This window comes from Panthera leo, chromosome D3 (assembly GCF_018350215.1).
Source record: "Panthera leo isolate Ple1 chromosome D3, P.leo_Ple1_pat1.1, whole genome shotgun sequence".
NCBI lineage: Eukaryota > Metazoa > Chordata > Mammalia > Carnivora > Felidae > Panthera > Panthera leo.
Window position 1 is genome coordinate 74,185,626 of NC_056690.1, and position 26,882 is coordinate 74,212,507.

The following is a 26,882-nucleotide window of genomic DNA, read 5'->3' on the forward strand; positions in this document are numbered from 1 at the left end:
CCTCCTCAAGAAAGTGCAACTTAATGCTTTAGGACTTATAAGGCTTGTTATAATGCTGCATGATGATTGAATATTGGCATTTTTTCAGACGAAGGAGGAGGCAGTTAAGTCATCTACATCTTAGTAAACCCATTTCGAAAACAAAAAATCAAGAAAGCAACAAAATCAATCAGCTCTGTCACACTACTTGCAATTTTCTCATTTGATGGTTTTTGAACTTTACTTGTTTTTTTTTTTTTGTTTTGTTTTGTTTTTTTCCAAAAATCTGACCATGTATTCAGAAACGCCTCACTGCACACTACTTCGGCTACACATGTAGGTAACACCTTAATCATTTTGTTAAATCACAGCCACTTTGATTATGTTATGTTTCCGATGATATAAACATTGGAAGGCACAGTGGTAACATTGTAGCATTCTAACCTTGTACCTCTGAAAATCCCAGAATAGGGTCACAAACGCAACATTACAGTTCAGACAAACTCTTTTTGCCATGTCTTGGTAATGCTGCTTGTAATATCTACACATGATGTGACTTTTAAGTCCTGTGTTCCCAAAAGACTGGAGAAACAACTTTCTACTTATTTATGAATGAAAAACAACATCAGGGTCAGCATTTTATCCTGCGTCACCTCTCCAGAAGCAGAGTCGGCACTACAGGTTACGATAACAAACCAGGGAAAGGGACAGAAAGACCAAAAAAAAAAAAAAAAAAAAAAAAAAAAAAGGAAAGAAAAAGGAAAGAAAAAAGAAAAAAAAATCCGTATTTACAGTAAAATCTTTCTTTTAAAAAAGTTAATCAGTACTATTTTTTTACAGGAGAAAAAAGTCTGAAACAAATGAACAAAAGCTTACCATAGTCACTAAATTTTTAATATATATTTATATATATATTTATATATATATTTGTCATAGGTCTATAAGATCCATCTGTTCCTCCTACCCTAAGGAATGGCTAATGTCATCACTTTGTTGTCATCAGGACGTTTGCTGGTTTTGTTACGAGGGCAGCCGAGCTTCCCTTATTCGATATCCAGTAATAATAAACACTAGCTGACTTGAATACCAACAAAAACGTTCATGTAGTTGTCTTCAGAAGTACACTTTTTCATTATTGCAAGTTTACAATTTTTTAAATTAAATATTTTTTTCAGACTTACAAATTAATTATATTTTTTTTTTTTCCAAAAGAAGTTTAGGCACAAATGCATTGTTCCACAGTGTGGAAAGATTGCCATTCAGTCTCTGGGCTGCGTCTCAGCCTGCACACACCGCTTTGCACATTCTGAATGATATGTTAGAGGGTCACCCCTCAAGTTGCACTTTTTTCTTTCTTTTTTTTTTTTTTTGTTTGTTTTTCGGTTTTCTGATAATTGGGAATGCTGAAACCTCTTGCGTCTGCGATTCATAACTACTCAGACTTGTCTTATATTACAAAAAAAGGGGTTAAGGAGAAGTGTTTATGTGGGTTTAAGATAATACAGCTGTTAAGGAAGTGGTCTCTTGTATTAATGAAGCAATGTGGCAACTTGGACCTGAGAAGGGAAAAAGAGAGGAAAATTAATTCATACACCTAAAACAGAGGAAGTAAACGTTTTATTTTTAAACTGTTTTTTTTTTCCCCAAAGGGGAAAAATTTGTTAACTGGGGCGAATGTTGACGTTTATGGCTGATGCCTCGGGGAGGAGAGCGACAGAGGAAGGGATTTCCGAAATGGCGGAGAGCACACTTGCCCTTTTACATCTGTCCCATGTGGTTTGACGCGTCTCCCATTCCAGGGTGCGGGCCCGCCAAGGAGAGCGGGGGAGGTTCTGAGGACACCTTCTCTTCCTCCCTTCTTTTCAGACACGCGGCTTTCGGATTCAGATTCCTCTCTGGAAGAGTGAAGCCGAGAATGTGGTTAGTGCCCACGGCTTCTGATAGAGGGCAGTAATGCGCTCTCGTCTGCTGACCCTCTATCGGGGTTTCCACGTCACCCAGCGAGAGGAAGAGCCAGCAAAGGCACGCTATAGCCATGCATTTGGTGGGTCACCAGTACAAGCTGGACGGCTTCACAGGATAAGAAAGCTGGTAAAACAAAGATACCAGACGTGGATTCCTGAGAGTACGTACGAAAGCACTGTGGTGCCGTCTTACTTGTAAGAGCGTCCTGTGCCTTAGCCATGGGAGAAAGGGGGGCTGCCTTACAGATTCAGAGGCGATCTGCACTTGACCCCGTGACTCTGAACCATGCTTATGGGGCTGCTTCTCTGCTCCTGCTCCAGGCCGGCAAGTCGATCCCTACTCCCTGCAGCCGCAGGCTGCCGTGACCCCTACGAGGAGGCGGCGGGGGCACTGACCTCGGACTTGCTGCTCCAGGCTGAGGATGACGGCCACGGCCTGGTGGAGGATCAGGAGCTTGGTCTGGGGCTTGTCACTCTTGAGGTGGAGCTGCACCATGCGGCCGAGCTCCTTGAAAGCCTCGTTGATGTCGCGGACGCGCAGGCGCTCACGGGCATTGTTGGCCATCCTCCGCTCCTTCTCACGCTCTGCCTTCTGCTCCGGTGTCAGGTCCTCGTCATCGTTATTGCTGGGGGACAAAAGGGATGCGACATTTTCTAATGGTGTGGGGACAAAGAAAGTCTCTAAATTGGTTTTGCTTTCTTCCAGAGTTTTCTGGGGATGTGTCCATCTTCAGCTGTTGTCCTCGGCAGGATTTTACATCCGCTTGAACTTGGGACTGCTATAGATGGCTGTGACAATCCATACACGAGACATTCCGTTTCTCCCAGACATTCAACCCAAACAAAACAAGAGGGGTTAAAGTTAGGGCCCACTGTGTGCCCATGCTGATGTAGGGGGTAAAGGGGCAAGCACGGCTTTTTATCAACGAGGCTACACTCTGCCAAGCAAGGCCACGGTCAACTTAGCCTCGAGGCTAGTCTGCATGGCCACAAAGCAGAGCGTTTTACACAGACTGAAGGTGTGTGTGCTGTCGTTTTTAACTTTCATACTGTGACATCTGGAACCTGAGGAAAACAAGTGCTTGAGAAAAGACTCGGACAGGTCAGAATGAATACGATACAGCTGAAACAGGAGTAAGAAGGCCCTACATTCAAGACACCAGAGCAATGAGAGTGCAGACAGAGAACTTTTGTCCATGTTTCACTAATAACTAGCTCTGAAGGCATGGCTATTCCACTTAATGTATCTGAGTCTCATTTTCTCCATGCGTTAAATAAAAAGGCTAGAAAAACCATGATCTCCATGGGTTTTAACATCGTGGACATTTGTGAGCCCCCAAAACAAGTTGGGAAATTCTGAGTTGACACGCACTGTGCCAAGCAAACAAAATAAGATGGACTAAATACCAAACAGCTACTGGTTATAAATGACCATGACCTCATCGTGAGTCAAAAATGAAGCCCAAAAGCTAATCTCTGATGGTTAGAACCAAAATATTACATTTCATAGCAAAGGCATGGTTGGATCCAGTATAGTCTGGAAAGGCAATATTCCTTCTGTCTGTTTCTGGCTGTCATGCCTCTGAGTGGTATAGTTTGAGTTAACACGAGCAAGAAGCTTTTTGGGTGTAAGAGATGTCATAAGAGATATAAAAAGTGAGGTCAACTTCACTGAAAAAGTAATAGGCTCCTCATTATATGAAACAATACGGAGGTGACCATCTGTAAGGATGTTAACCTGGAGGTCCAAGCATTCATCTAAATGACCACGATGGTTAACCTCTACTTTAAAATTCTACAAATCTGAAATGTTCACGGAATAAAGGTGTTAATCACAATTTTTCAGAGCAGGAGAACATGGGGTAAGTTATCTAGTCAATTTAATGTACACTTAATGAATGTTGGCTTAACATGCGTGGCTCTGAATCTTCCAGTTTGGAGAATCTCTGGGTAGCTTCCAAACTGCAATAAGGACCAATTATAGCTGAGAAGCTCCAATCAATCACAAATGGGAGTGGGATTCTTTGGGTTGCAAGCACATGTTGCAAATACAGATGATGTATGTAAGCCAACAACACTTGTAAGGGAGGGGAAGAGGAAGACACCAAAGAAAGATGCCTTAAGACTTGGCTCATCTCCCCATGGGTCATATACTCCCTTCCAGATGGGACCGTCTGCCATAGATGTGTGCTGGTAAACACACAACTGGACTGAACCTGTGGGAAATGGCTCTCTTTCAGTGTCATCTAAGCGTCCTCACTTCTGCTGAACCCTCCTCCCCACCACGCCTAACTTCTGCTGATGGCAGCCAAGTCAAGGTTACCGTTAATTCACGTCCACGTTCCACTACACAAACAGGTTGTAACAAGTGAAAAGAGAACACAGCCACGTCTGTGGTGGCCCTTCCCTGAAGTTAAAATTTTGAGTAACACTTTTAAACATCACACAGGTGTCACAGCTTTCACAGAGTGGGTCTGAAAGTGGGAACTTGTTTTCCAAAGGTATTCAGGCTAGTAGCTAATTAGGCCCGATTACTCACTTATAAATAGTAAATAGGTTGGTTTTGCAAATAAAACTACCTAGCATTGTCTCACATCCCAGTTTGGGAGGCATTAGGTAAACGTCGCAAGAACAACCCTTCCAATAAGAAGGTTCTTAACAGCGAGTGAAACGTTGCACGGAAACTTCCAAGAATCTACTAAGATGCATAAGTCACGGCCACTAGTTGAATTACTGAGAACTGACGGGAGTGGCAGAGAAGACGGTAGGGATGCGAAAGCCCCTCCTTAAAATTTCACCAATGTGGCCAAGAGTCAGGAGACTCTAGTGATGGTGGGAGGTAAGGGGTAAGAAGCTTGTACCATCTTCTGGAAGTTTTAGCAGGGGCTGTCCTGCAATTCATCCCAATGATTATAAAGGTGATTATGAGAAAGTGGCATGTTCTTAATTCCTAAAGGGCATTAGCTCTAACCCTGAGAATGACAGCTTCTAAAAGGGGGAAGTGTAGTCATGGTACAATTTATTTAATTTACAAATGAAAACTACCCAAGGGAACTAAGCAAAGAACAGGGGTGCCACGGTGTTCGAAAACCATCTGATCGTCAGACTAGAGTTCACATTCCACGAGAAAGACTCTAATTTAAAGATATTGGATATTTAAGAAAACCAACCAGAAGCTATTTTCCTGCAGTTGTATTTTCTGTAGAAGGGAGTATCTGGGAGAAAAAAGCGAGCAGTTTAGGTATTATTATTAGATAGATCAACATATTTAAGATAAAGCTGGGAAATCAGTATATTCTCACGTTCAAGATCAGAAAAAAGTCATAGTTGCATATACCTCAGTGGAGTTTTTAACACGGCTAAGATCTCTTTTTTAGAAATATTTTGGAAAGATCATTTCGGACCAAATTTGCAGAATATGCATCATTTTAAAAATCAACGGTTTGCACTTGAATCAGTTACAAATTGTTTTTACCGTGTGTAATTAGCACTGCGTCCAAATTCACAAATGCAAAGACACTGTAGGCTTCACTAGAGTACCAGTATCTCAAATGATACTTCGGTACCTCTAGAGCAGGCCTTTAATTTTCTTTTCAGCTGTCGATTTACCTGCCAGGAAAAAACTGAATAGTTTCTTCCTGTTCTGTTCACTTCATCAAAGTCCAATAAAGGAATTAAATGAAGCGACAGTATCATATACTGTTACCTAGATCTTGACCTAGTAATCGATTTGATATCCTTCTTGTCGTCATCTAACTTCTTGTCCTCGGAAGATTTCGTGTCTTGCAGGTTCTCATCCCCCTCGTCGTCGGATTTGATCTCAGAGCTGCCGGAGGAGACACTCTGGCCCTGCAATCCTGGCGGCATGCCTAACGGGAGAGAGAGAGAGAGAGAGCAGGTGATGTTTCTGCCAAACACTAGATGCGCGCACACACACGCACGCACACACTGCAGACCGCGAGCTGCCAGCCATACAGTTCATGCTGCTGAACTGTGATCCTTCTGCCGCATTTTTTTCCATGCGATCTGGTGAAGTTTCAAAAATGCACCTGTGGAAGCAAGTTTTCCCTGCATTGGCTCTGAGGTTAAATTCTATTTTGCAATCTTTTGGAGTAGATGGTAATTTCACTGTCTACAAAACATCAACTTAATTGCAATGAAAATCATAATCATGAAAATCACACACCGCAATGTTCTGATTAAGAACCCAAGTAAATATCAGCTATTATATTGAGTTTCTTCCATATGCAATGATTTAATAGAAAAATGTCCTTAAAATATAATTCCCAGGGAGTACGCTAAATATGTGCAGTCAAGACTTCAATAGATACCCTAATGATATTCTGAAATTAGGTTTCTCTTATCCTCAAGGAGTAATCAGCATTTAAAAATGGTACATATGGAAAGCAGTTAGCTGCTCACTGAAGAAATTTTTAGCTTTATCACTGCTCAACTTTCAAGATCACAATACATTTTAAAACGTGACCCTCATGTATCCACTTATTTCTAAGGTATAAGCATGTCTATTGGGTATTCTCCTCTGTTTGTAATTTGTGTAGTCACTCAAAATTGGTCTGTGGTCCAGAAGCATCCTTATCACTGGAACCCATTAGAGATGCAGAATTTCAGACCTACTGAATCAGAATCTGCACTTTAACAAGGTCCTCAAGTCACGCTTATATACACTCAAGTTTAAGAAGCACTGACTCGCTCTCTCTCTCTCCATACACACACACACCCACCCACACAAACACACACATAATTAACACTCAATTTGTACAATGTTTAGCCAGTGGTAAAAAGCCTATGCATATTCCCGTGGCAGTGTTATCACCTTTACTCTAAACATGGAGGGGGGGGTGATGAGAATTTAAGTGTCTGCCAGTCACCGGGCCAGCCAGTTGCACAGGGAGCATGGGACCCAGGTCTGGCTCCTGTGGTATAACTTCCTGGGGTCATGAAAAGCTGAGTGGGGTCCGTGGTTTGAGGCAATCATTGTGGGGCGAGACGAAAAGTGAAAATCATTCCACCAAGTTCCAGTTTTTAAATGTACCTACATTTCCTTCCATCTTAAACGACAAAAACAATTTCCTTCCTTCCTATTCATTTGGAAATATCATTTTCAGGCTACAACTAACCACATTAGAGGACCTGAATGAGTAAAATGTGGAAATAGCTAAAATAAAATTTCCTCTCATCAGTCTGTTGTCTCATTCCCTGCTGAAATAGGACCAGGATTTCAGAGGATGTTTGAGGAAAACAGTTACTGAAGAAACACAATTAGCCGGCTACGTTCTAACTGCTTTCCCATTTGCTTACCATTTTTGTACCAAATTTGATTCTTGGTTTTCTGCCAGTGCTTCCTGAGGAGTGTATGCCAAGTAAGCTTGGGATCAACACTGGATTCACTATTGTCTAAGTGAGGTCGGAAGGGCCTTCGGAGGCAGACCTACCTCTGTAAGGGTCCTGGGGTGGGTTCAAATCCGGGGAAGTTGCAGACTGGACAGGAAGCTGTGGAACTGGAACCTGGTTTGGCACAAGAGAATGGCTGCCTCTCAGGGCCACGCCGTCTTCACGATGGGCCCCAACCTGAAAGGGGGAGAGGAACCGTGGAGTTTATTTCCAGGGGCAGCAAGGACCAGCCGAAGGAACACGGGCCTTTGAAAAACAAGACTCCCAAATGCCTTTCACTAGAGGGCGCTGAAGGACCGCACACGCACCTACAGAACCCTGCAAAACACTTCACACTCAGTAAGATGCCGTGCTGTACATTCAGTGACAAATATGGCAGAGTAGCTCAGGCAGGTAAAACGTCAAATTGTCTCCCAGGGTGCTGCAGTGGAGCGCACTGATTCGTACCCATCTGTCTTCTATCATGTCCGCCAACAGATCTGACAATTATCTTAATGCCCATATGCTTAATTGTGGGCTTCTCAATTCCCCCATTGCTATCGGAAATCCTACAGGAATTTCAATTTGGCATTCGACTTTCATTTCAGGGGATAAGATTCTCAGGCCTGCCATTTTTTTTTCCATAATGCCAGCTAAGCCTCTGACAGCGGAAGCTACGGCAGTATGGGACACAGCCCCTGCTCGGTACAAATATAATAAAATGTCACCTGGCTTTCCAAAACTGGCAGCCCATCCCAGATTAATGTTTACTGTATTTCATCAGCTGCTGAGCTCCAAATCCAAAGGGGGACCGTCTCTGCCAATGCCACCACACCGGAAAATGTACCAATAAAGGTTTTATTAAACACACCAGTAATGCCATCATTGCCATGCAAAGAGGTTTGGACATTTTTCCATTTTTCCTCCCACTATTCTGATCCTAGAAAGATACCGCACTGTAAACACTCTTTACGTTTCCATGAATAAAATTACAGAATACAGCATGATGACTTGGTCTGGAAGAAACACTGCTGAGCATTTTAGTAACTACTACTGCCTACTCGAGGGTCCAGAGATGTTGCACCAGTGACAACGAGACAGCAATTGCTGACTTTATGGCATGTGCCTTAAAGCAAAACCATTCAGCATTTGCAAACCAAGAGGAACATGAGTAGCTTACGTTTTTGTTTGCAGTTTCAAGTAGTTAGGCTCTCCGCCTATTGTCAGGCGAACAATGTATGTAGGATCGTGGGTCTGACCCTAAAAATATTTATCCCTGAATTTTTACTGTTATGAATCAAAAAGTTTAATTTTTTCCCCATCCAAAACCAAAAAGCCCACAAAGCAGAATCTTCACTCATTTGCTGCCAAATGTTTTAAAAGAGTATCTCCAAAGAAAGCAACGACAATCAGAATCTGAACCGACAACAACCAAATTCACAGAACCGAATGAAGCACACGCTATCTAAAAGCAACCTGATAGGAAGTATCACCGTTACATAATCCAAACCAGTACAGAAGGAAATAACTCAGGGGGGAGGGGGAGGGACCACATAAATCATACTAATTGCTCAGATTCAAAATATAGCAAGAATAAAAGGATTTGAAGACTCATGGGCATCGGGACGCATAAGTGAATGCTGTAGCTAAGAGTCCAGGGATGTCCGCCACCTGTGTGCCTGTGTCCCCTCCCAGAACATTCTGACTGGTGGTTATTCAGCTTCTAGGAGGGTGCTTCGAATGTAAGGAGACCTCGATTACCTCCCACAGCAGCCCGTTCCATTCCATTTTCATCACAAGTTGGCCTCCTTGTATATTCCATCCACTGGTTCTGGTTTCAACTTCGGGAGTTTCATGGAGTAAGTGTAAGTCCCCTTCACGTGTTTAACACCGCTGCCATGCCACTGGCGTCCTTCCCCTGGTGACCAGCGCCCCGTCCTTCCAGGCAGGCCAGGCCCCCTTGATGCTTCCAAACCATTTTTCACTTTTGGTATGTTTTTGTATTTATTCCAAACAAAAAGGTGATAGCTATTTTCCATTCAGGTTTTGATTTGCCATTCTTATGTTTGTGCATTTACGAGACTGATTCAATGGATGATTATCCCTCCAATCTAAGATGTCAACTTGTATGCGTGTATTTTACAGACCTTGATCAAATGGTAGCTCTTGAAGTCTGTCAATCAATGTCAACCCAAATAATTACCTTAGTGCTGACTCATATTTATTGGTATTTCCAGTGGATTTAATCTCTTAAACTTGCACAGAAGGCGATTCTGAATTGGAGTCACTGAAGGTAACCCCAGGTTTGAGCATAGCAAAGACGCAAATGCTTTTATGTTAGGCGTTCTATTAAAACCCTCAAGCCTTCTTTGTAGGCATCTGTGATGTAATTTAAGGTTAGGGTTTGGATTTTTACTTAAAATATATTCAGATATTGATCCTGTGCTTCTTTTCTCCCTTCTAGTTCACATTCAGATTAGTTTTTACAAGAGCAAAAAAGAGCCCACAACCAATTATCTTTGTATTTTCCTTGCCTCAACTATTATGAAAGACTGAGTAAAAGCAGTACAATGATGAGAATCAACAATACCTAGATTTTAACTGTAACTGGTTTCTTTGTTAGCTGTGTAACCGTGGGTAAGGTATTCAAATACAAACTGAAGAAATTAACACTAGGTTATAGAGAATGAGCCCCGTGTTTATTGCAAAGGGTGGTAATAGGCAAAACAACGGGTACATAATAGGTACTTAACAGTTATAGATATTATGTGAAAATATCTGCAAATCCTTGCGTACCACATAAAAATAAAAGTCTATATAGTTCAAAACCCCTCAGAACACAAGCTACCTTCATTTAAGATCATCTTTGTATTCTTTGTCTCTATTTTCTTCACGTGCATTTGATTTTAAATCTTTCCTCCTACACAATGACAGGGAAACCTTAAATGATCTTATAAATATGTTGAGAAGACAGTTGTTACAACTGTATTTGTTTGGATTTTAGCCATACATGTTAACTAACTTTATGTATTTTCCACAGATCATCTCAAATAATATACCGATCATTTTCCACAAAGGAAGTTGGGAACAAAGTTGCTCTTGATGACTTAAGGCTGCCTTTGTAAACTATGCACATTCCAGGTCAAATGAATGAATGATGATGGGTCAAGATCCTTGTGGTAATGAGCTTGATTCTCCGGGATCAATTCCATTGCCTGTGGCTATGCAATAGTATTCTGAAGAATTAACTTTGCTTTGTTTGTTTCCTTGGCCACAGACAGCATGTCCTAACCCCATTTACTTCTCTTTCAGAAACATTATTTTTGGTCACATAAGAGGCAAGGCAAGAATGATAGTGGATGGTCAACACAATCCATCACTGGAATAGCTCATAAATAGAAGGAGGAGCCAATATGTACAGAATACAAGGGTCAAGGCTTGACCACCTTCCAAATAATAAATAGGTAAGAATATAACTAGAAAAAAGCAGATTCCTTCAACCTGCAAATAGACTCTAAGGATGGTACCTACTTTTAGAAAATCTGTACTTCATTAAAGCCCTATTTTCATAACGTTTTCATCTAGGTAAGCAAGAGTTTAAAGTTAAAAGCCAGTCTAAGAAAGGAGTTAATTTTATCAATATTGATAGTAAATTTTATTTTTTGCAATCTTTAAGAATAGTCTTCTTAGTTACATACAATGTGGTTTTAGATGTATTTATGCTAAATGTAAAAGACAAAATCAAATTTCTAAAAATTATACAGTGTTAATTGATTGATCAAAGAGTACATTTATTAATTCAAGAAATATTTACTCATCTACTTCATGCTTGTCACTCCAGGGGGTGCTAGGGATGGGATGGTAAATAACTTAGATGACCTCATGAAGCTTAGAGATTCTCTGTGGGATTTTTGCACACTGATCACTTTAGTGTGGCGGTTTTCATAGTAAGTCTCTCAAGTAAAAGGAGACTTTTCATGATTTCTGTAATTTAGGTTTTGAGCCCAGAGAACACCCAGGACCTAAGGCCACTCCTTGTCTCTTATGGGCCAGCCTCTCTTGTTCCTCTGCTGGTACCTCTGTCTCTCTGGCATTTGCCCCTTCATGACTATAGTCTGAACTCTCCTTTCATGATATCTCAGTACATTCTATAAGGTTCTGAACCTGTTGCTAACTCCCTCTCTGTCTTAGTATTTCTGAGCTCAGAATGCCAAGATCATCTGATGGTAAGCTCAACATTTTGAAGCAGACACGAACCATCCTTTGAATGGGCCACTCTAGGGTTAGGTGTCCCCATTACTGGTTCAATGAACTACAGAAGAAGAGGAGGGAAGATCATGTGGTCTAAGCATGGATGCCCACTCCACCATAAATCATGCCCCCCAAATCATGGCTCTTAGATATAAATATCTAAGTTACCCTGCATCTCAGGTCAAGTTATATTCAAATTCTGACATGGCTATTTAAATTTTCCTGTGTTAATTTATCACTGGGAATAATTAAATACCTTCAGCAGTACATTACTTCTTTTGAATAATGTAAGCAACATATAATTTTAAATAACCTTACTTTCCAAGGAGAGGATGGATACATTAGAAGCACTTTTCAATCACAGCATAGAAACTTTAAGAGCTTGAGAGACTTGGAACCCAGTTAGGCCAAACTCTTCATTTTACAGAGAAGAAAGCTAAGGTTGAAGATAGTGAAGCGAATTGGCAAATGTCTAGTAAGACTAAAATAGATTTTGAGTTCAGAAAAGTTATAACAACACTGAATAATTTGATTGGTGTGTGTGTGTGTGTGTGTGTGTGTGTGTGTGTGTAGATATAGATACGAAACTCATTTTATTTTTCTTTATCATAGGGAAAAAAACCACCATAGTTCACCAAGTATGGCCAAGGCCATGGCCAAGATGTCTAACTAAATTACAAAATTTAATACTTGCCACAACTCCTCCAACATAAACAGATTTCAAAGACATGCAGCTTCAAATTAGGTGGCTGTTGGCAAGGGTATTTTAATGTGGGGATGCGTGCAGCATCCTGGTAAATATCCTTATCCTGATCCTTGAGCTAACAACAAACACCACAAACAAAAAAGACATTCAGTGTTTCTGCTCTCTTTGTTTCCAGGGAGTATTGTGAAAGTAATTATTCTGTTGTATTTAAGAGGCCTATTTCATGGATGGGAAAATGTATTAAATTTCATTTGGCAGTTATTCAATCCTTGTTAATGTTATCTCCAGAGATAACTGCTTCAAAGCAGGCTTTCAGACCTCAGTTCCTTCTCTTCTACCATAATCCTTCTAAAAGAGTGTAGGATGGGAACTTTAGGAAACTTGTCATTAATTTCTAGACCAAGTGATAATGATACAAAACTAGATATGCTATCAGAAACTTTTTGGTATTATCAACAGAAAAGGTTGTTATTCATGGCATCCGGTTCAAAATGTGTCTTTTGACATAGGTGTTTTTTAGAAAGAAGAAACAAAACAAGGAAATGGGACAAAGAAAAAAAGTCCTGGTAACTTTTACTTTTCTCTCTTCTCTTCCTCTTCCTCTTCCTGTTTTTCCATAAACACAAAACAAACGTTGATAGGCTTTTACTGTAATTAGACACCCACTGACACAGAAAACAGTTTTGGTGTCTGAACTGTAATCTCCCCATGACATATCAATTAGACATGACAGTTGTGGAGGGCTAGATTTCAGTTTCTAGGATCCTGCCAGATCTCTGTCATATTAGAGGAAAGAAAACTTATTTTCTCAAAGGTACAAAACATTGTTTAGTCCAGAAGTGCATCTTTTAAAGAGGCGGGAAGTGGTCATGCAAACTTTAATGGCTCACAGATGGGTACCCGGAAGTTCACGAAACGGTGGCACCGGACGGATACTGCGAGGAACAACACCGGAGGCCCCGAGATGTAGCAGAAAACAAGACCCACCTCTGATAACCAACTCCTTTGTGTGAGAAAGTTCTAACATCTGGGACACTCTTCAACCACAAATATCACTTCCATATTTCTCAGTTCAAAAAATTATCAGACTACTTTTTAAAAATTCCTGTGATTAAACATTTAAAGGACTTTTCACGAAAAGTCAGATCTGGATTCACTTCTTCTCTTTGGATTTTGATTCTTGAGAGCCGTTTATTGGGAGAAGACTTCCTCACACCAGAGAACACCTGTTTTTTTTCCCTCGAAATCTCACAGCCTCACAGCTTTGCTTATGCTTTGCCTGAAAGTTAAGGTAATTCCTTACTGGGCAATTCTTGGAGATTTATTGAATGCTTATTCTCCAGATGATAAAATAATTTTCAAGAGGATTTAAATATGATGTGAATGACCCCGGCCTTGGCAGGCCTGACCTGTCACATGATCAGCCAGGCTGAAACTCCCCTGATGTCCACCAGCATGGCTGAAATGAATGATTCTGTGATTTAGTTCGAGAGATGCAAATGGTTGTTATCTGATTTCAGTTCATCTTTTTTTTTTCTTAACTCATAAGTTCCATCTATTAAAACTGTTTCATTTCTCTCCTCTGAATCTCCACCCTCCGCCCCCAATTCTCTACAACACTTTCCTATAGGGGAAACTGTAACTGGATGCATTCCACCAAGTAAGAACCTCAGCAGGTGGTTAACAGAGTCCATTTCACCCCTTCTTGCCCCAGGTAGCAGGTTAGTAAGTAAGTGGTAGGCAACTAAACTTAATCCATGTCTGCTGAACCAAGTCCATATAGCACAGAGATTATGGTGAAAGTTTGCGATTACTTGTACACGGCTTCTTTTGTCTGCAGTGACGGGAAAGACAACTGAACACCTGATGTGTGCCTGGGATTCGGGATCCCCGAGCACAGACACACCTGCAGAGCATACGACTGAGGGGCTGGCTTGCACATAATGCGTGCTCTGTAGCCAGCCCGGGAGGTCCATCCCTAGGGACTTATCTTCACCTCACTGGCCTTTATTTTTTAAATGCATTTCTTATCATCCCAGGAACACATGCTTATTGTAAAATATTTGGAAAGGAAGGGTAACAAGCTTCCCTAAACCAATGAAACACTCCTTCCCCATCACTTCCTAAATATCCCCTTTCTGAATGCTATATTCTCTGCCCGTCAACTGTTCCTCTGCGTGTCAAGGTTCTAGCACAGCTTGTCATTGTTCTGTGGGTCAGGTCTAAGATCGGTACCTTGTGCATCTGTGTCCTTCACCTGGACACCACAGGGCCGTTTGTTCCAGTCCCTTCCTCTTTTCAAGTTCCTTAATCTCCAACTTTAGTTACCTACCCATGGCTGCCCATCGGCCACATTCACTCCTGCATCAGCAAGGCCTGATCCAAGCCCTCCCTGCTCTGCCTCCCAGTGCTGGCTTCCTCGGCACAACTCACCGACCACTTCTTTTTTATTAGTCCCACAGATCCCCTTATTCCAACTACTCCTTGACTGTCTGGGTCTCTAGAACTCTCACCATCTTGCTGGGCTTGGACAGGGCTCTCCCCTGACTATTCATTATGGACACTGCCCTGAAAAGCACTCACGGACAGTGCTTAATTAAAGCGCAGGGCACTCGCTTCAATGCTTTTGTTTGGCTGCCATTCATAAAGCTTACACTTGTCTTGAGATGTAAGTCTCCCGAGGGCAAGGACTAGGTATACAGGACATTGTATAGGATTGCAATATTATCACGTGCAATTAGATGCTTCCTAGATAGTAAATGATGAAACATGTGGCATGTATCTGTTTTACTATCTCTGAAATCTATAACCTTTTGATATCGTCAAAGACACATTTTAAGGGTTTCTATCCACAAGTAAACATTTTTGGTTTAATTCGACAAATGCCTCTGAAATGTTTACTGTATGCAAGGCACTATTCAGGTATTTGTAGGAGAAATAATAAAAGATAGACACGTCTATTACTTAAGATTCTTACAGCTTAATGTTGAAGACATGTAAGACAAACTTAAGGGAATGCCACGAAGGAGTTCAAGGTTATGTGGGGTTTTAAAGGATGAGCAAAACCATATCAGATTGAGAAACCAGGGACTTCCTTCTTAAATAGGCTTTGAATGATGGGTAGAATTTTGACACAAATTATCTAAAAAAAGATGACGTTTAACATCCGTGAGATAACATCTCACCTTTAAATGAAAGTTTCTGTTTTTACACCGAGAAGTGGCATTATTTTTGGTATTACACAGATATATGAAGAAGCAGCTAGGGACTATATATTAATGTGTTTTCGTGTTGTCAGACTACATATTTTGGACAAAAGGCAGATTTTTGTGAAGCGCTTTATAAACCTCCACGGCTTTACTACAAAGGGAACAACACAGGGCATTGTGGACGCAAATGGTACCTCACTGTATGTGTGTATTATTGGCCCGAATGATTCACTCTTATTTAACTGCAGTGAAGTCTTTCATCTCCTAGCTATACAATAATAGTTTCCATATGACCAGTGGCTCTGCTATAAATAAGATCAAAAGCAAAAGAAAGGATTTAATAAAAGAAAATGACATTAAAGGTAGCATTAAATCAGGGGGAAAAATACCAATATCCAACTCTTTTTTTGTTTGTTTGGTTGGTTTTTTTGAGACCGACGCTCCTTCCTCAACATGTCCTGAGAAGACATTTGACAAGAAGTAGGTATGTACAAAATCCATTTGGGTATGCCTTTGAGTGGTAAAGATTAAGTTGGGGGGCAGTGGGGAATGTGGGGGTAGGGGAGAGCACCCCCAGTTAGGGGCAGGCTAGGGGCAGGTAACCAGCTTGTTTCACGTTGGAAGAGTTCAAGGGAATGTGTCAATGGCAGGCATCCATCCATTTCTCTGTCCTTTTCTGTTCTATTTAATGGAGATAGACTTTTGGTAATCCAGAGATTCTCAGAGAATCCTAACATTGCTCAACTCTCGTACATGAGTTCTGAGAAAGGAAGTTTTTTTTGGCAATGCACAGTGACTTGATATGAAGAGCCAACTTCCCAAACAAATTCCCTTCTAGTTCTTAAAAAAAAAAAAAAAAAAAAATTACAATGTTAATCTCTATTCCCGACTGGATAAACAGCTGCTAATAACCCCCAGCTCTCAGGGGAGGAGGTTGCTTCCTTTCATCTGCAGACTGGTGGATATCTGCCGTGCACTGGACTTTAGTGATTCCACATGTTTCTTACTTTGCCGTTTTCAAAACTGCCCGGGTACTGGTCTGGCCAATTCAGGTTTCTTTCCTCCCTTAGATTGTACCCATGGACTTGGAGGACATACGCAGTTATGGTACTACTTACTTGAAATTGTAGTTTTTACTGTGGGTATACTTAAAGAGCAAATTTAAGTGCTTCTAACATCTAAAGGAAGTTAAACTCTTGGACCTTTGTATTTGAAGCCCTGCGAGGGAAAGAACCCTTTTGGTACCTTTCACACTGAGCTAATTATTCACTCAGGGGCTGGCTATGTTCAAAGATACTCCCTTCCTAATAGCATCACTAATGCGATTACTTGCTTCTATCTGTTTGTGTACTAAATAAAGGGGCCAACTTCACTTTTTCCTCTGCTAGGAAGCACCCCGCAGAAGGTTACAGGGCCAGCCAGCCTCCAGTCTTTCTCACTTGTCCCTGAGCACCTGCTTTACTGGTGACCTCAGTTCTACACCTCAAGATTCAGACATTTCGCAAAACAGCTTTTTAAACAAAACCCAGCTGTTTCCCATCTAGACTACGGGGGGAAGAATTTGGGCAGCTCACAGAAACATTACCCAGAGACTACCATTCCCCAATAACTTTCACACACTTGCAGTTCCAAACGAGACCCGTCCATGTGCAGAAGCCAGGGAGAAGGCAAATGTAAAATTAAAACGTGGAAACGCAATACCCTGGTTTTTGACAGTAAGTCCAATTAGTTGCTTGAAAATGAATGTGGCTATTGTATCAGGACAATGCTTCCCCAAAGATGTCATTTAACTAATATTGGACAGATCTTTTGGTTAAACTCAACTTTATAGTTGTAAGATGATTTATGGATATAGAGGAAGCTATAATTATGCACAACTGTGAATGTCAGCCAATTAGGTAGAATCCTCGTGTTTCAGAAATGCAGCGTTCAAGCTTTTTAAAATTTTTTGCCTTTTTATTTTATTTTTTTTTTAGGTTTTCACTCCTAAAGCTGCTATGCCTAAATTCTTTCCTTATTTTGAACCCATTTTACACTTCTATTTTCTAAGCAATTAAGACACTTTTGATTTGAAAAATTTACAGCCACAATAAAAGTTAAAATAACACAACGACCACAGATTTTGAAAAAAATATATAAAATGGCCAAGGCCTAGTCTTGGCTTTTAAACAGTGCCAGGTTGCTCCAGTATTTTCTGTTTTGGTATGAATGACATAACTGAATTACTTCATGAGCAGCTACTTTAATTCCTAAGGGTGGAAAATTCCATGAGTTAATTTAATTTGGATGTAAAAAAATATACATGAAAACTCGCTCTTCCTGTGGACTCTCATGTGAAATATCTGAGCCAGTGGTTGGAGTTGCTGGGCTTCGAGGAGGGGCTTTCCACCCGGGGCGCCCTGGCTGGTGCTGCAAGGGCCCGTCTCATCAGGCAATCTGGGCACATAAGATCCTTTATTTTCTGCATATGTTTTTAATCATTTTATTCTCTCGCTCTGCAATGCCCTTCCTAGCCTGTCCCTAACTGCTGAAATCCGATGCAAACTTCTAATATGAGCTCAACGACACCTTTTCCAGGAAGGTTTTCTTAGCTGTCTCCCAAGGCTGGGCTATGTTCATCCTTCTCTGAGCTGCTTCTCTGGTCACTTCATAATTCCACCTTGTATTACAGTCGGTCACATACTTGTGTTATCACCCTCCCAAGGTCAAAGGCCCACAGGATCAGAGGATCAGAGACTCTTACACACATTTCATAACCCCCAAAGGATCTAAGGCACAGAAGACACAGAATGAGGGAATGAACATCTGTTTATTTTCTAATATATATAATATTCTTTCTCCCAGAAAATCTGCTTTCTCGAGAAAAAATAAGGGTAATACTCCTTTTTTTTTTTTAAATATAGGGGTCGTGCCTTTTCCAAACTATGGACAGTTTAGCACAGTGTCCTTGTCCCCAGTAAAAGTTCAATAAAAATATGAAAATGACTGTCATTAAAAGCATCTCCCTGGTTTTTCCTCTTTTATTTAAGAAGAAAGCAAAGTAAAACTACGATGACGCCAAAGAGTCCCTTTTAAATATGCTTTTATATTTTAAAAGTGAGGAAAACAATAAGTTTTTGTTTTTATTTACTAAAAGTTCATGACACCAGGGTGCTAAACACATACTTTAGGGGAAAATAATTAGAGAACTAGGCTTGTTTTGTCCTAGAAGCAGAGAAAGGGAATGTTTTGGGTTTGACCTAAATCTTTTAGGTCCAGTGCAGACTGACTGTCTTGTTTCCAGGTCACGGGGCCTGACTTGAGTAAAACAGGTATGGGTGTGTGTGGGCGGGGGCGGGGGCGGGGGTGGAGAGGGGGAGAAGGGCGGTACCTAGTTTGGACTCCCTGCTGTGAGATCTGGGCACTCATCATGTCCTAACTACTCGTCTCAGGGGTTGTTAATGGTTGTATTTAAAACCTCTGGGCTTTCATTTGTGTTTATGCAGAAATACCAAATGGTGAGTTCAAGGATTCTTAAACTGTTGTAACTAATCCATGGTTAGGGGAATTCTTTAAGTCAGACAGAAAAAGACAAATACTGTTATATTTTCATATGTTGTATGTAGAATCTTTACCAAAAATTCAAAGAAATAGAAGAGAAGAATGGTGGTAGCTGGGGAAAATGGGGAGATATTGGTGAATGGGTACAAACTTCTTGCTTTAAGAAAAACAGATTCTGGGGTGTGATACACAGCATGGGGACAGTAATTAATACCGTATTATATATTTGGAAGTCATTAAGAGTAGATCTTAAAAGTTATCACCAGGCACACACACAAAAGTCATTATTGTGAGACGAGGGAGGTGTTCACTAACCTTACTGTGGTAGTCATTTTGCAATATACGTGTGCATTAAATCATCAAGCTGTATACCTTACACTGACCTTTGTTTGATGTCAATAACATCTCAAAAAGCTAGGAAAAGTTTTAAAAAATAAAGAGAATTTCTTCAAGTTTCTTTTTCTTCTCTCTCTTTTTTAAGTTTTCTTAAAATAAAGTACAATATTGATATAGATTAAAAAAACCTTTCAGTTGAGACTGCTAATCTGTTCTCAGAAATATTTGATAATTGTGGAGATTAGGAGACACGGTGAAACACTATAGGTAGGCAAATTACCTAATCAAAGAGAAAAACCTATATTGGTTTCTACAGGGTAGTTCTGGAAAGACGATGTAGATGAGTAAGATCTTAAGTGAAATTCTATAACAGGCTATTAAAGATAGTTTCGAAGTGCTCTGAAACAGAGGCGATGACCTCTCAAACTCAGTTCGGTTCCACCAAGAACAAGTCTCTGCGGACAGACCTCATTTCCTCATTCATGGGAACACTGCATGCCTAGTGTCTCGTGATAATGGTATGGACAAAATGAGAGAGGGCGGACAGCAGGAGAGTAAAATTAGTTGGACATAACTGGTTGAAATATAAACCCTAAGGCAGGGGACGGTGTAAGCGTACAGAGAATGTCTGTAGCACTGAAACTCAGGCCTGCTCTCTGTGTCCTCCCCTGGTTAACACTTCTATTCGTAGCTTTGATGGGGGCATTGATGGCACCCTGGCAGAATATGTGACTGAATGGGGACCGAAAGAAGACTTTTCCACTGGAAACAGACTGAAGGCTGCAGCGTGAAATTCAAAGGCAGAGGGTGAAGTTTTGTACTGGTACCACAGTTAAGAGGTGTGTGGCTTACGGATTTCGGCTGATCACAAGTTCGACATTTGTCAGCAGGATGATAAAGTCATCAAAAATGGTGAAAGGGTATTGTTAGGTGGCCTTTAAATGAAGATACAACACACTGAATGGGTTTGGTAACATATCCACCCTAGTCCACCCTGATGACTCCTTGAGCACTGTGTTCAGTTTGAGATTCTACACGCTAAAAGGTCCTTGAGAAAGAAAGCATTCCTTTTCAACTAGGGAGAATGCACTGGACAGTCATAAAATCAAAACTTTTTGGGGGGAGGGGTGAATATTTGAAGATATAAATATCTAGCCTAGAGGGAAAAAAATACTGAATAGACAGTTTCCAAATAACTGTAAGTTTCTAAAGTAGCTGTTGGGTTGACTTAGCTTCAGTGGACAGAAAAACAAGGACTGTGCAGAGAAGTAAATTTGGGTTGGACATAAAGAAGAATCTTCCAACATCTGACAGAAATGGGCTTTGTGGTCAAGTAGAGCTACTTATCCTTGGAAGAAGGGGCTGATAAAGGCTTGTTGACTGCTTGGCAAGGGATTTGTAGCGGGATGTGGATGGAGAGGATACCTAAGATCCCTGATATCCTATGGTAATAATTGCTTAGAAATGTAATATGTGCTCAAATATACACAAAACTTTATGAAATCAAAATTCTGGGAAGATATAAGAGGAACATGATTGAAGATGACAAAGCCTCTACGGGTCATACCTTCACTGAAATAGAATTTTCTGACTTCTACTACTCTCATGACTACATCCCAGTAAATGCTACCCAAGATAACACATCCCTGCCCATTACTCTCTTCTGCTGCTTGAAGCCAAGGAGCAACTAAAGAAGTGCCTTGGGGGGGTGCCTGGGTGGCTTAGTCGGTTAAGTGTCCAACTTTCGCTCACAGCTCGTGAGTTCAAGCCCCGTGTCGGGCTCTGTGCTGACAGCTCAGAGCCTGGAGCCTGCTTTGGATTCTGTGTCTCCGTCTCTCTCTCTGCCCACCCCCCACCCCCACTCGCTCCGTCTCTTTCTCAGTCTCAAAAATAACAACATTAAAAAGAAAAATAAAGAATTGCCTTGGGTTTCTAGCGTGCTGAGTATTGGGTAACGTATAAGATGGCTGAACCAATACATTGTATACCTGAAACTAATAAGATAACATTATATGTCAATTATACTTCAATAAAACAAAAATAGTTTTTCCTTGGGTTTCATTAGTTTCAGTCAGCAACGAAAAGGTTCGTAGTATCAGCCACAGTTTTGAAATTGCTATGGTATTGGGTTAGAGAGGAAGTTCGCAATGGCAGTGTGGTATTTAGTACAAAGGGTGCAGCTCCCCTTGCTGGCTTGTCTGGTTTCTATCCTAGCTTGGCCATTAACTAGTGGGCGTCCATGCCTGGGTCACTTCCCCTTTCTGGGCTTCAGTCTTCAGCAGTAAAATAAGGGCCCTGGGCTAAAAGACTTCTGGGGTGCTTTTAGAATCTAAAATTCAATGGTCTTAACTCTCTTAAGAACTATGAAAGCAAAACTAAGTTCAGTTTTTATCTCATGAAGCCCTACATGGTAGAAGTTCTCATATGTTCAAAGGTCAGTTAAGTAAAAAAGGTGCTTTATCACCCAGTGAATTTTCTTCTGATAAATTCTTTTTAACTCCAAATGAAGAGGTTATGTAAAGTGGGAAACTCATCTAGGATTGGCTTGTATCTGAAATGTGCGTTTTCTGAAATGCAGGCCACAGCCCCACTTGGAGGTTCTAGGAAGGGGTCTCAGGGATGCTGTGGAGGATGGGTGTGGGTGGGGAGTTTTACAGGACTCCTCCACCCCTAAGTCAATCAGAGCAACCAGGTCCTTAGGTCACTACTCATCTACGAAGAGACAATGGCATCCTTCCCTCCCAGGTAACAGAGCTGAGTCTCTGCTCTCTGATGGGGCTTGGTATATTGCTGCAGCAAGGTTATTTGTTTTGGGTTTTTTTTGTCTCTTAATGTTTATTTATTTTGGAGAGAGAGAGAGAGAGAGAGAGAGAGAGAGAGAGAGAAAGTAAGTGTGCGTGAGCTGGGCAGGGGCAGAGAAAGAGGGAGAGAGAGAGAATCCCAAGCAGGCTCCACAGCAATTTGGTTTTAAACATGTGTCCTTTTCTACTAAACTATGAACCCCTTGAGAGCAGAGACCACGTGGTACCACAGAGCCTGGTATTTGGTAACCACCTGATAAATATTTTTAGAAATGAATAAATGGACTTTAAGCAAAAAGGATCTGGAAATCACAGTAACATTATATATTAATAGCAGAGGAGATTTTTTAGCTAAATGATCCCTTTGTACCTGACTCTACTGACAAGTAATCAGAAGCACATACAAAGTCACATGAAGACATTTTTGATGTGGGTTTTGTTCTTAATCAGTTAAAAGAGGAGATTAGGTCATCGGAAAGGCTTTCTTTCAGGTCTCATCTGTGGATCTGAAGAGTGAATGAATACTGGAGAGAACTATATTTGAAAAACTGCCATTTCAATAATTTACAAAAACCTAACGATTTAACATCAGGATTAACCATGGAGGTATCTGAAGCACAGGGGGGTTATATCTGGGTAACCGTGTCTAATGAGCTGAGTGACAAACCCACCTGTTTCTTCATTCTCTCACATTCAGAGATTTCTGCTTTGATTTTGTCAGAAACGTGGGCGGTTTGAGAAAGAAAAATACTTTAAAATTTACTTCTTCATGACCCTAGTAAGGGGAGCTCACTACACCTCCTGCCACTTAGCACAGACATGCTGATTTAAGAATAAGTGTTAGTCGATGTGGGTTTTAAACTAACATACCGCAATGGAGGAAAAATTCTTTACCTCTGCATTTGGGTAAAGAGCTTCTGGGAACTTGGCCACAAGGTACCTGGGCATTCTTTCATCAAGGAACATTTACCACGATTTGAAAGTCCCAAGATCTCACCACTCTAAAATTAGTTCTGAAGAGGGGCACCTATAGCTATAGGTAGTAAACAAAGAACAGGGAAGGTGGAGGCATTGTATCCGAGTTTAAAGCTGGCTTCATGAGTTCAGCCTCCTCAAGCCTTCTAAGGCCCATGTGACCAACTCCTAAGATGGACGTCATTATCATCCTCAAAGGGCTCCTGGGGAGAGCGCCTGAGATAATGTTTCTGGAGCATCTGGCAGAGGGGCTGGCAACTTGTGAGGCAGTCAGAAAACAGTAGTTTCCTTTCTCCCCACTTTGAAGATTTATTTGCTGGGGGGGGGGGGTACAAAAATGTAATACATGGTACTCAAGGAATTTATAATCTAGGTGGTAAGGCAAAAGCCACGCCTGCATGGCTTACATGACTGGGTGAGAGAAATATCTAGCCAGCAGTATGACTCACAGAGCTCTGGAAAGTAGAAGAGAAAATGGACTATCATAAGTGGCTGCAGCAAGGGAAGGCTTCCTGGAAGAAGCAGGATTTGAGTCAGAGCTTTGAGAGTGGTGGGGAATGAGATGGACAGAGAAACGTGGGTAGAGCAGGCTAAGCCCGACAGACCTAGGAGAACTACCTAATGAGAATGTACACGGCACATTCTGGTAAAATGCACAGATTGGTCCTGCTGAAGAATTGCTGCATATTGGCACGGTGCACCTAAGGCTTTTGGTCAACGGTAACGGCGCTTAACAAACCGGCTTAAGAAACTGGTCTTTATTTTGTAGATAACGGGAAGCCAGTGAAGGTTGTGGGGCAGGAAAGAGCTTGGCCAAATATCATCTAGAAAGCCTGCAAGGATACAACATTCACGCTAGCATTATAAGCCATGCTGCTGTGAAAAAAAAAAAAACGCTTTCATTATACTAATACTTCGTAAATCACTGAAGACCTACTCCAGAACTCCAAGGAAAACATTTTATGAATCAAAAGCTAAGTACAATATGTTAGCAATTAAATGAGATAACATAATAGCCGAGGCAGAACCACAGTTTTCCCCACCACGATTTCAAGCTGCTGCAGAGAGAAATGCTTCTATCATGTTCCAAGTTATCAAGCCATTTTGTTTTGATTTTCGGAAGGCGGGGAGAGAGGAAGCAAGAGGATGGAGGTCAAGAGGATTCAGAGCTGTCTGTTCTTTAATCAGAAGGAATTATTGAGGAGACTTATAAAGGAGATTTGCTCAGAACAGAACTAGCCCTGGGACGGGTCTTAAGTTACTACAACTGGCTTCTACTCCAGAACAACGAACGAAGGTGTGTGTAGCTGGAAAGAAACACCCACCAGTGTCCTCTGCGCTGAAGTTTCCGGTGTCTACCTCCCACTGCTACTTTATTTACTGCAGCTGGCCACAGTTTTATAGCCTGTTTCATGTATTAAAATTCAAATGTGGAAAACATTACCAGTATCCTCCTTGAAATTTTTTTTTTGTTGTTGTTCGGGGGTGGGGCGGAGGGGGGGAGTGGGTTTTTTTTTTTTTTTTCTCTTCCCCTTCAACTTCCTTTTTATTGTGGAATGTATCAAATGGTCAAAGGCTAACTTCAGACTGACTAAATTCAAAAACTATTTCCTTTGTTCTTATGTTTTTGTTTGAAAATTCATACCAGTTTGCGCGAGGAAAGAAATGACAATCTGATCTCTTTCACACACGTTAGGGTTTCAGGCTGGGAAGCTCAGACTCTGTGGACCTGCTGGATGTTTTTGAGAAGAAAAGAGAAAGACTGCAAAACCTCTCGTGGTTTAAAGGGCAGCAGGACATCCCCATGCCACGTCTTTGGAGTCTGTCTACTACCTGGTTGGCTCTGCGGGCATCCTTGACTGAATTATAAACGTCTTCAGATGAGTGAACAGGAACTTTTCTTCATCAGCAAAACTAGCAGCTTTATTGCTCCTGCATAGCTTTTTTTTTTTTTCACAATCAAATCAAAAACGTTTCTGTGTAATATTGGCCGATTATTTCCCTCCTTCTGTTGCTCTGCTCGATTCTCTCCCTTTCCCCTCCCCCAGGTCAGTCCAACTTCCCATCTCCAAAGTTGACTCCAGTCCCTTCCTCCTATCCCACCTTTGAATCAGACTCAAGGGGGAGGCAACTCAAAGGTCAAATAGTTCCAAAAAGTATAGTTTATTATTTTAAAGAACCACTTAACCTACATCTGGTATTTAAGAGCAAACTTTACATATTTATGGAAAAAATTGTCTCTGAAGCAATGCCCTGGGTGCACATTGCATGCATTTAACATATGCAAAACGAACACAGCTACAGAAATTAAACTATTTTTCTCTTGATTGAGAGCAGATATAGAGAAATGGTTATAAGTCACAGATCTGGCTTTTAATAAAGCCAGATTTCTTAATTAAAAGCAGTATTGTTTAAACACTGTAGTTTAAAAAGAAAAGAGCTGTACAAACTAAAACCTCATATTATATGCATCCCAAGTGTATTTAACACATTACCTGAGGCCAAGCTAAATTAAAATCTAGATTTTCCTTTTGTAAACTCTTAGCAACTGCCATGAATAGACAAACAATTTTTACTCAATGATGAATTTTTAGGATAGAGGTCAAGGAAAAGCAAAAAAGAAAAAAAAAAGATTCGGCTTTGGCATTCAAAAATATCTTTCCACGTTTTAGAAGTGAGTTCATTGCTTCTATTTATAAACCAGTATTTTTGGTTTCAAATTGGTTGCAGGTTTCCATAATATACCGCTCAGGATGGTACTCTCAATCCTACTCTTTTATTAAGAGAAACTGAAAGGAGGACAGAAGAACCCTATTGAGCAAGAACTGAAAGAGCCTCAGAACAACCTGTGCTTATTTTGTGTTCTCTTGGAAGCATCAGTAAACAAGAGATGCTACAGTGGTAGCAGAAGACAGACCTTCATCCAAGCAACTTTTTAAAGAGCCTACAAGGTACAAAACAGGACACGAAGGTGTTTGTTGATCAGGCAGGCGTTTATAAGAAGCAAAATTACATAGAATCGCTAGTGATTAATTCTCCACCCACTCGGTCACCTTATGGTCATCACTTAATATTTTGTTAAGAAGATTCTGAATTTTCATAATCACCTAAATAAAAAGGGTGCACTCCCAAATCCTTTTCAAAAGCAATGGGCCGAATTGAAATTCCAGTTGTAATACAGACAAATCTACTTAAATATTATTTAAATACACACCTATTCATAAACGGGTAGTGATTAATAAAACTACTATATCTTGAATTATACAGTCTCACACCATATATTTAGACCAATAAACATACCAGATATTTCCGCCTCCCATACTCAGCATCAAAAGACATCGATTTGGATTCTTCAATAATAATAAAAAATTTCAACCTGTTCATATCTGAAATGCCAACAATGTAACATGTACAAAAGTGGGTCCTTTAGATGCGTTACTAAGATGAAGAATTTAAAACACCAGCAATGACCCAGAAATGTCCACCTAGGTATAGACTCAGGTGACATGAAGACACACATCACACAAAAACTTGTACTCATAGGAGCATTATTCATAATAGCCAAGAGTGGAAAGGACCCAAATATGAATCACCTGATAAATGGATAAATATAATGTACACCTATCCAATGAAATACTGTTTGGCAATAAAAATGAATGATACTCTGATACAGGATAAAATATGTATAAACCTTGAAAACATTACACTAACTGGAAGAAGCCAGTTAGAA

The 26,882-nt window shown here is 40.8% G+C and overlaps 1 protein-coding gene across 13 annotated transcripts in view; it reads right to left on the reverse strand.

The window, feature by feature from the left end:
- Positions 1–860: 860 nt before the first annotated feature.
- Positions 861–26,882, reverse strand: part of TCF4 (transcription factor 4) — a 349,712-nt gene continuing 323,690 nt past the window's right edge. For 2 of the 13 annotated variants that reach the window (XM_042911451.1, XM_042911450.1), the window contains exons 16-20: positions 7,397–7,532; positions 5,662–5,812; positions 2,340–2,569; positions 1,734–1,874; positions 861–1,535 (exon numbers count right to left, since the gene is read on the reverse strand). In XM_042911451.1, coding sequence (XP_042767385.1) covers positions 1,738–1,874; positions 2,340–2,569; positions 5,662–5,812; positions 7,397–7,532 — 654 coding nt within the window. In that variant the 3' untranslated portion in view covers positions 861–1,535; positions 1,734–1,737. Of the gene's footprint in view, positions 1,536–1,578; positions 1,875–2,339; positions 2,570–5,649; positions 5,813–7,396; positions 7,533–26,882 lie in introns of those variants that run through there. The other 11 variants (XM_042911449.1, XM_042911447.1, XM_042911452.1 and 8 more) reach the window with 6 other exon arrangements.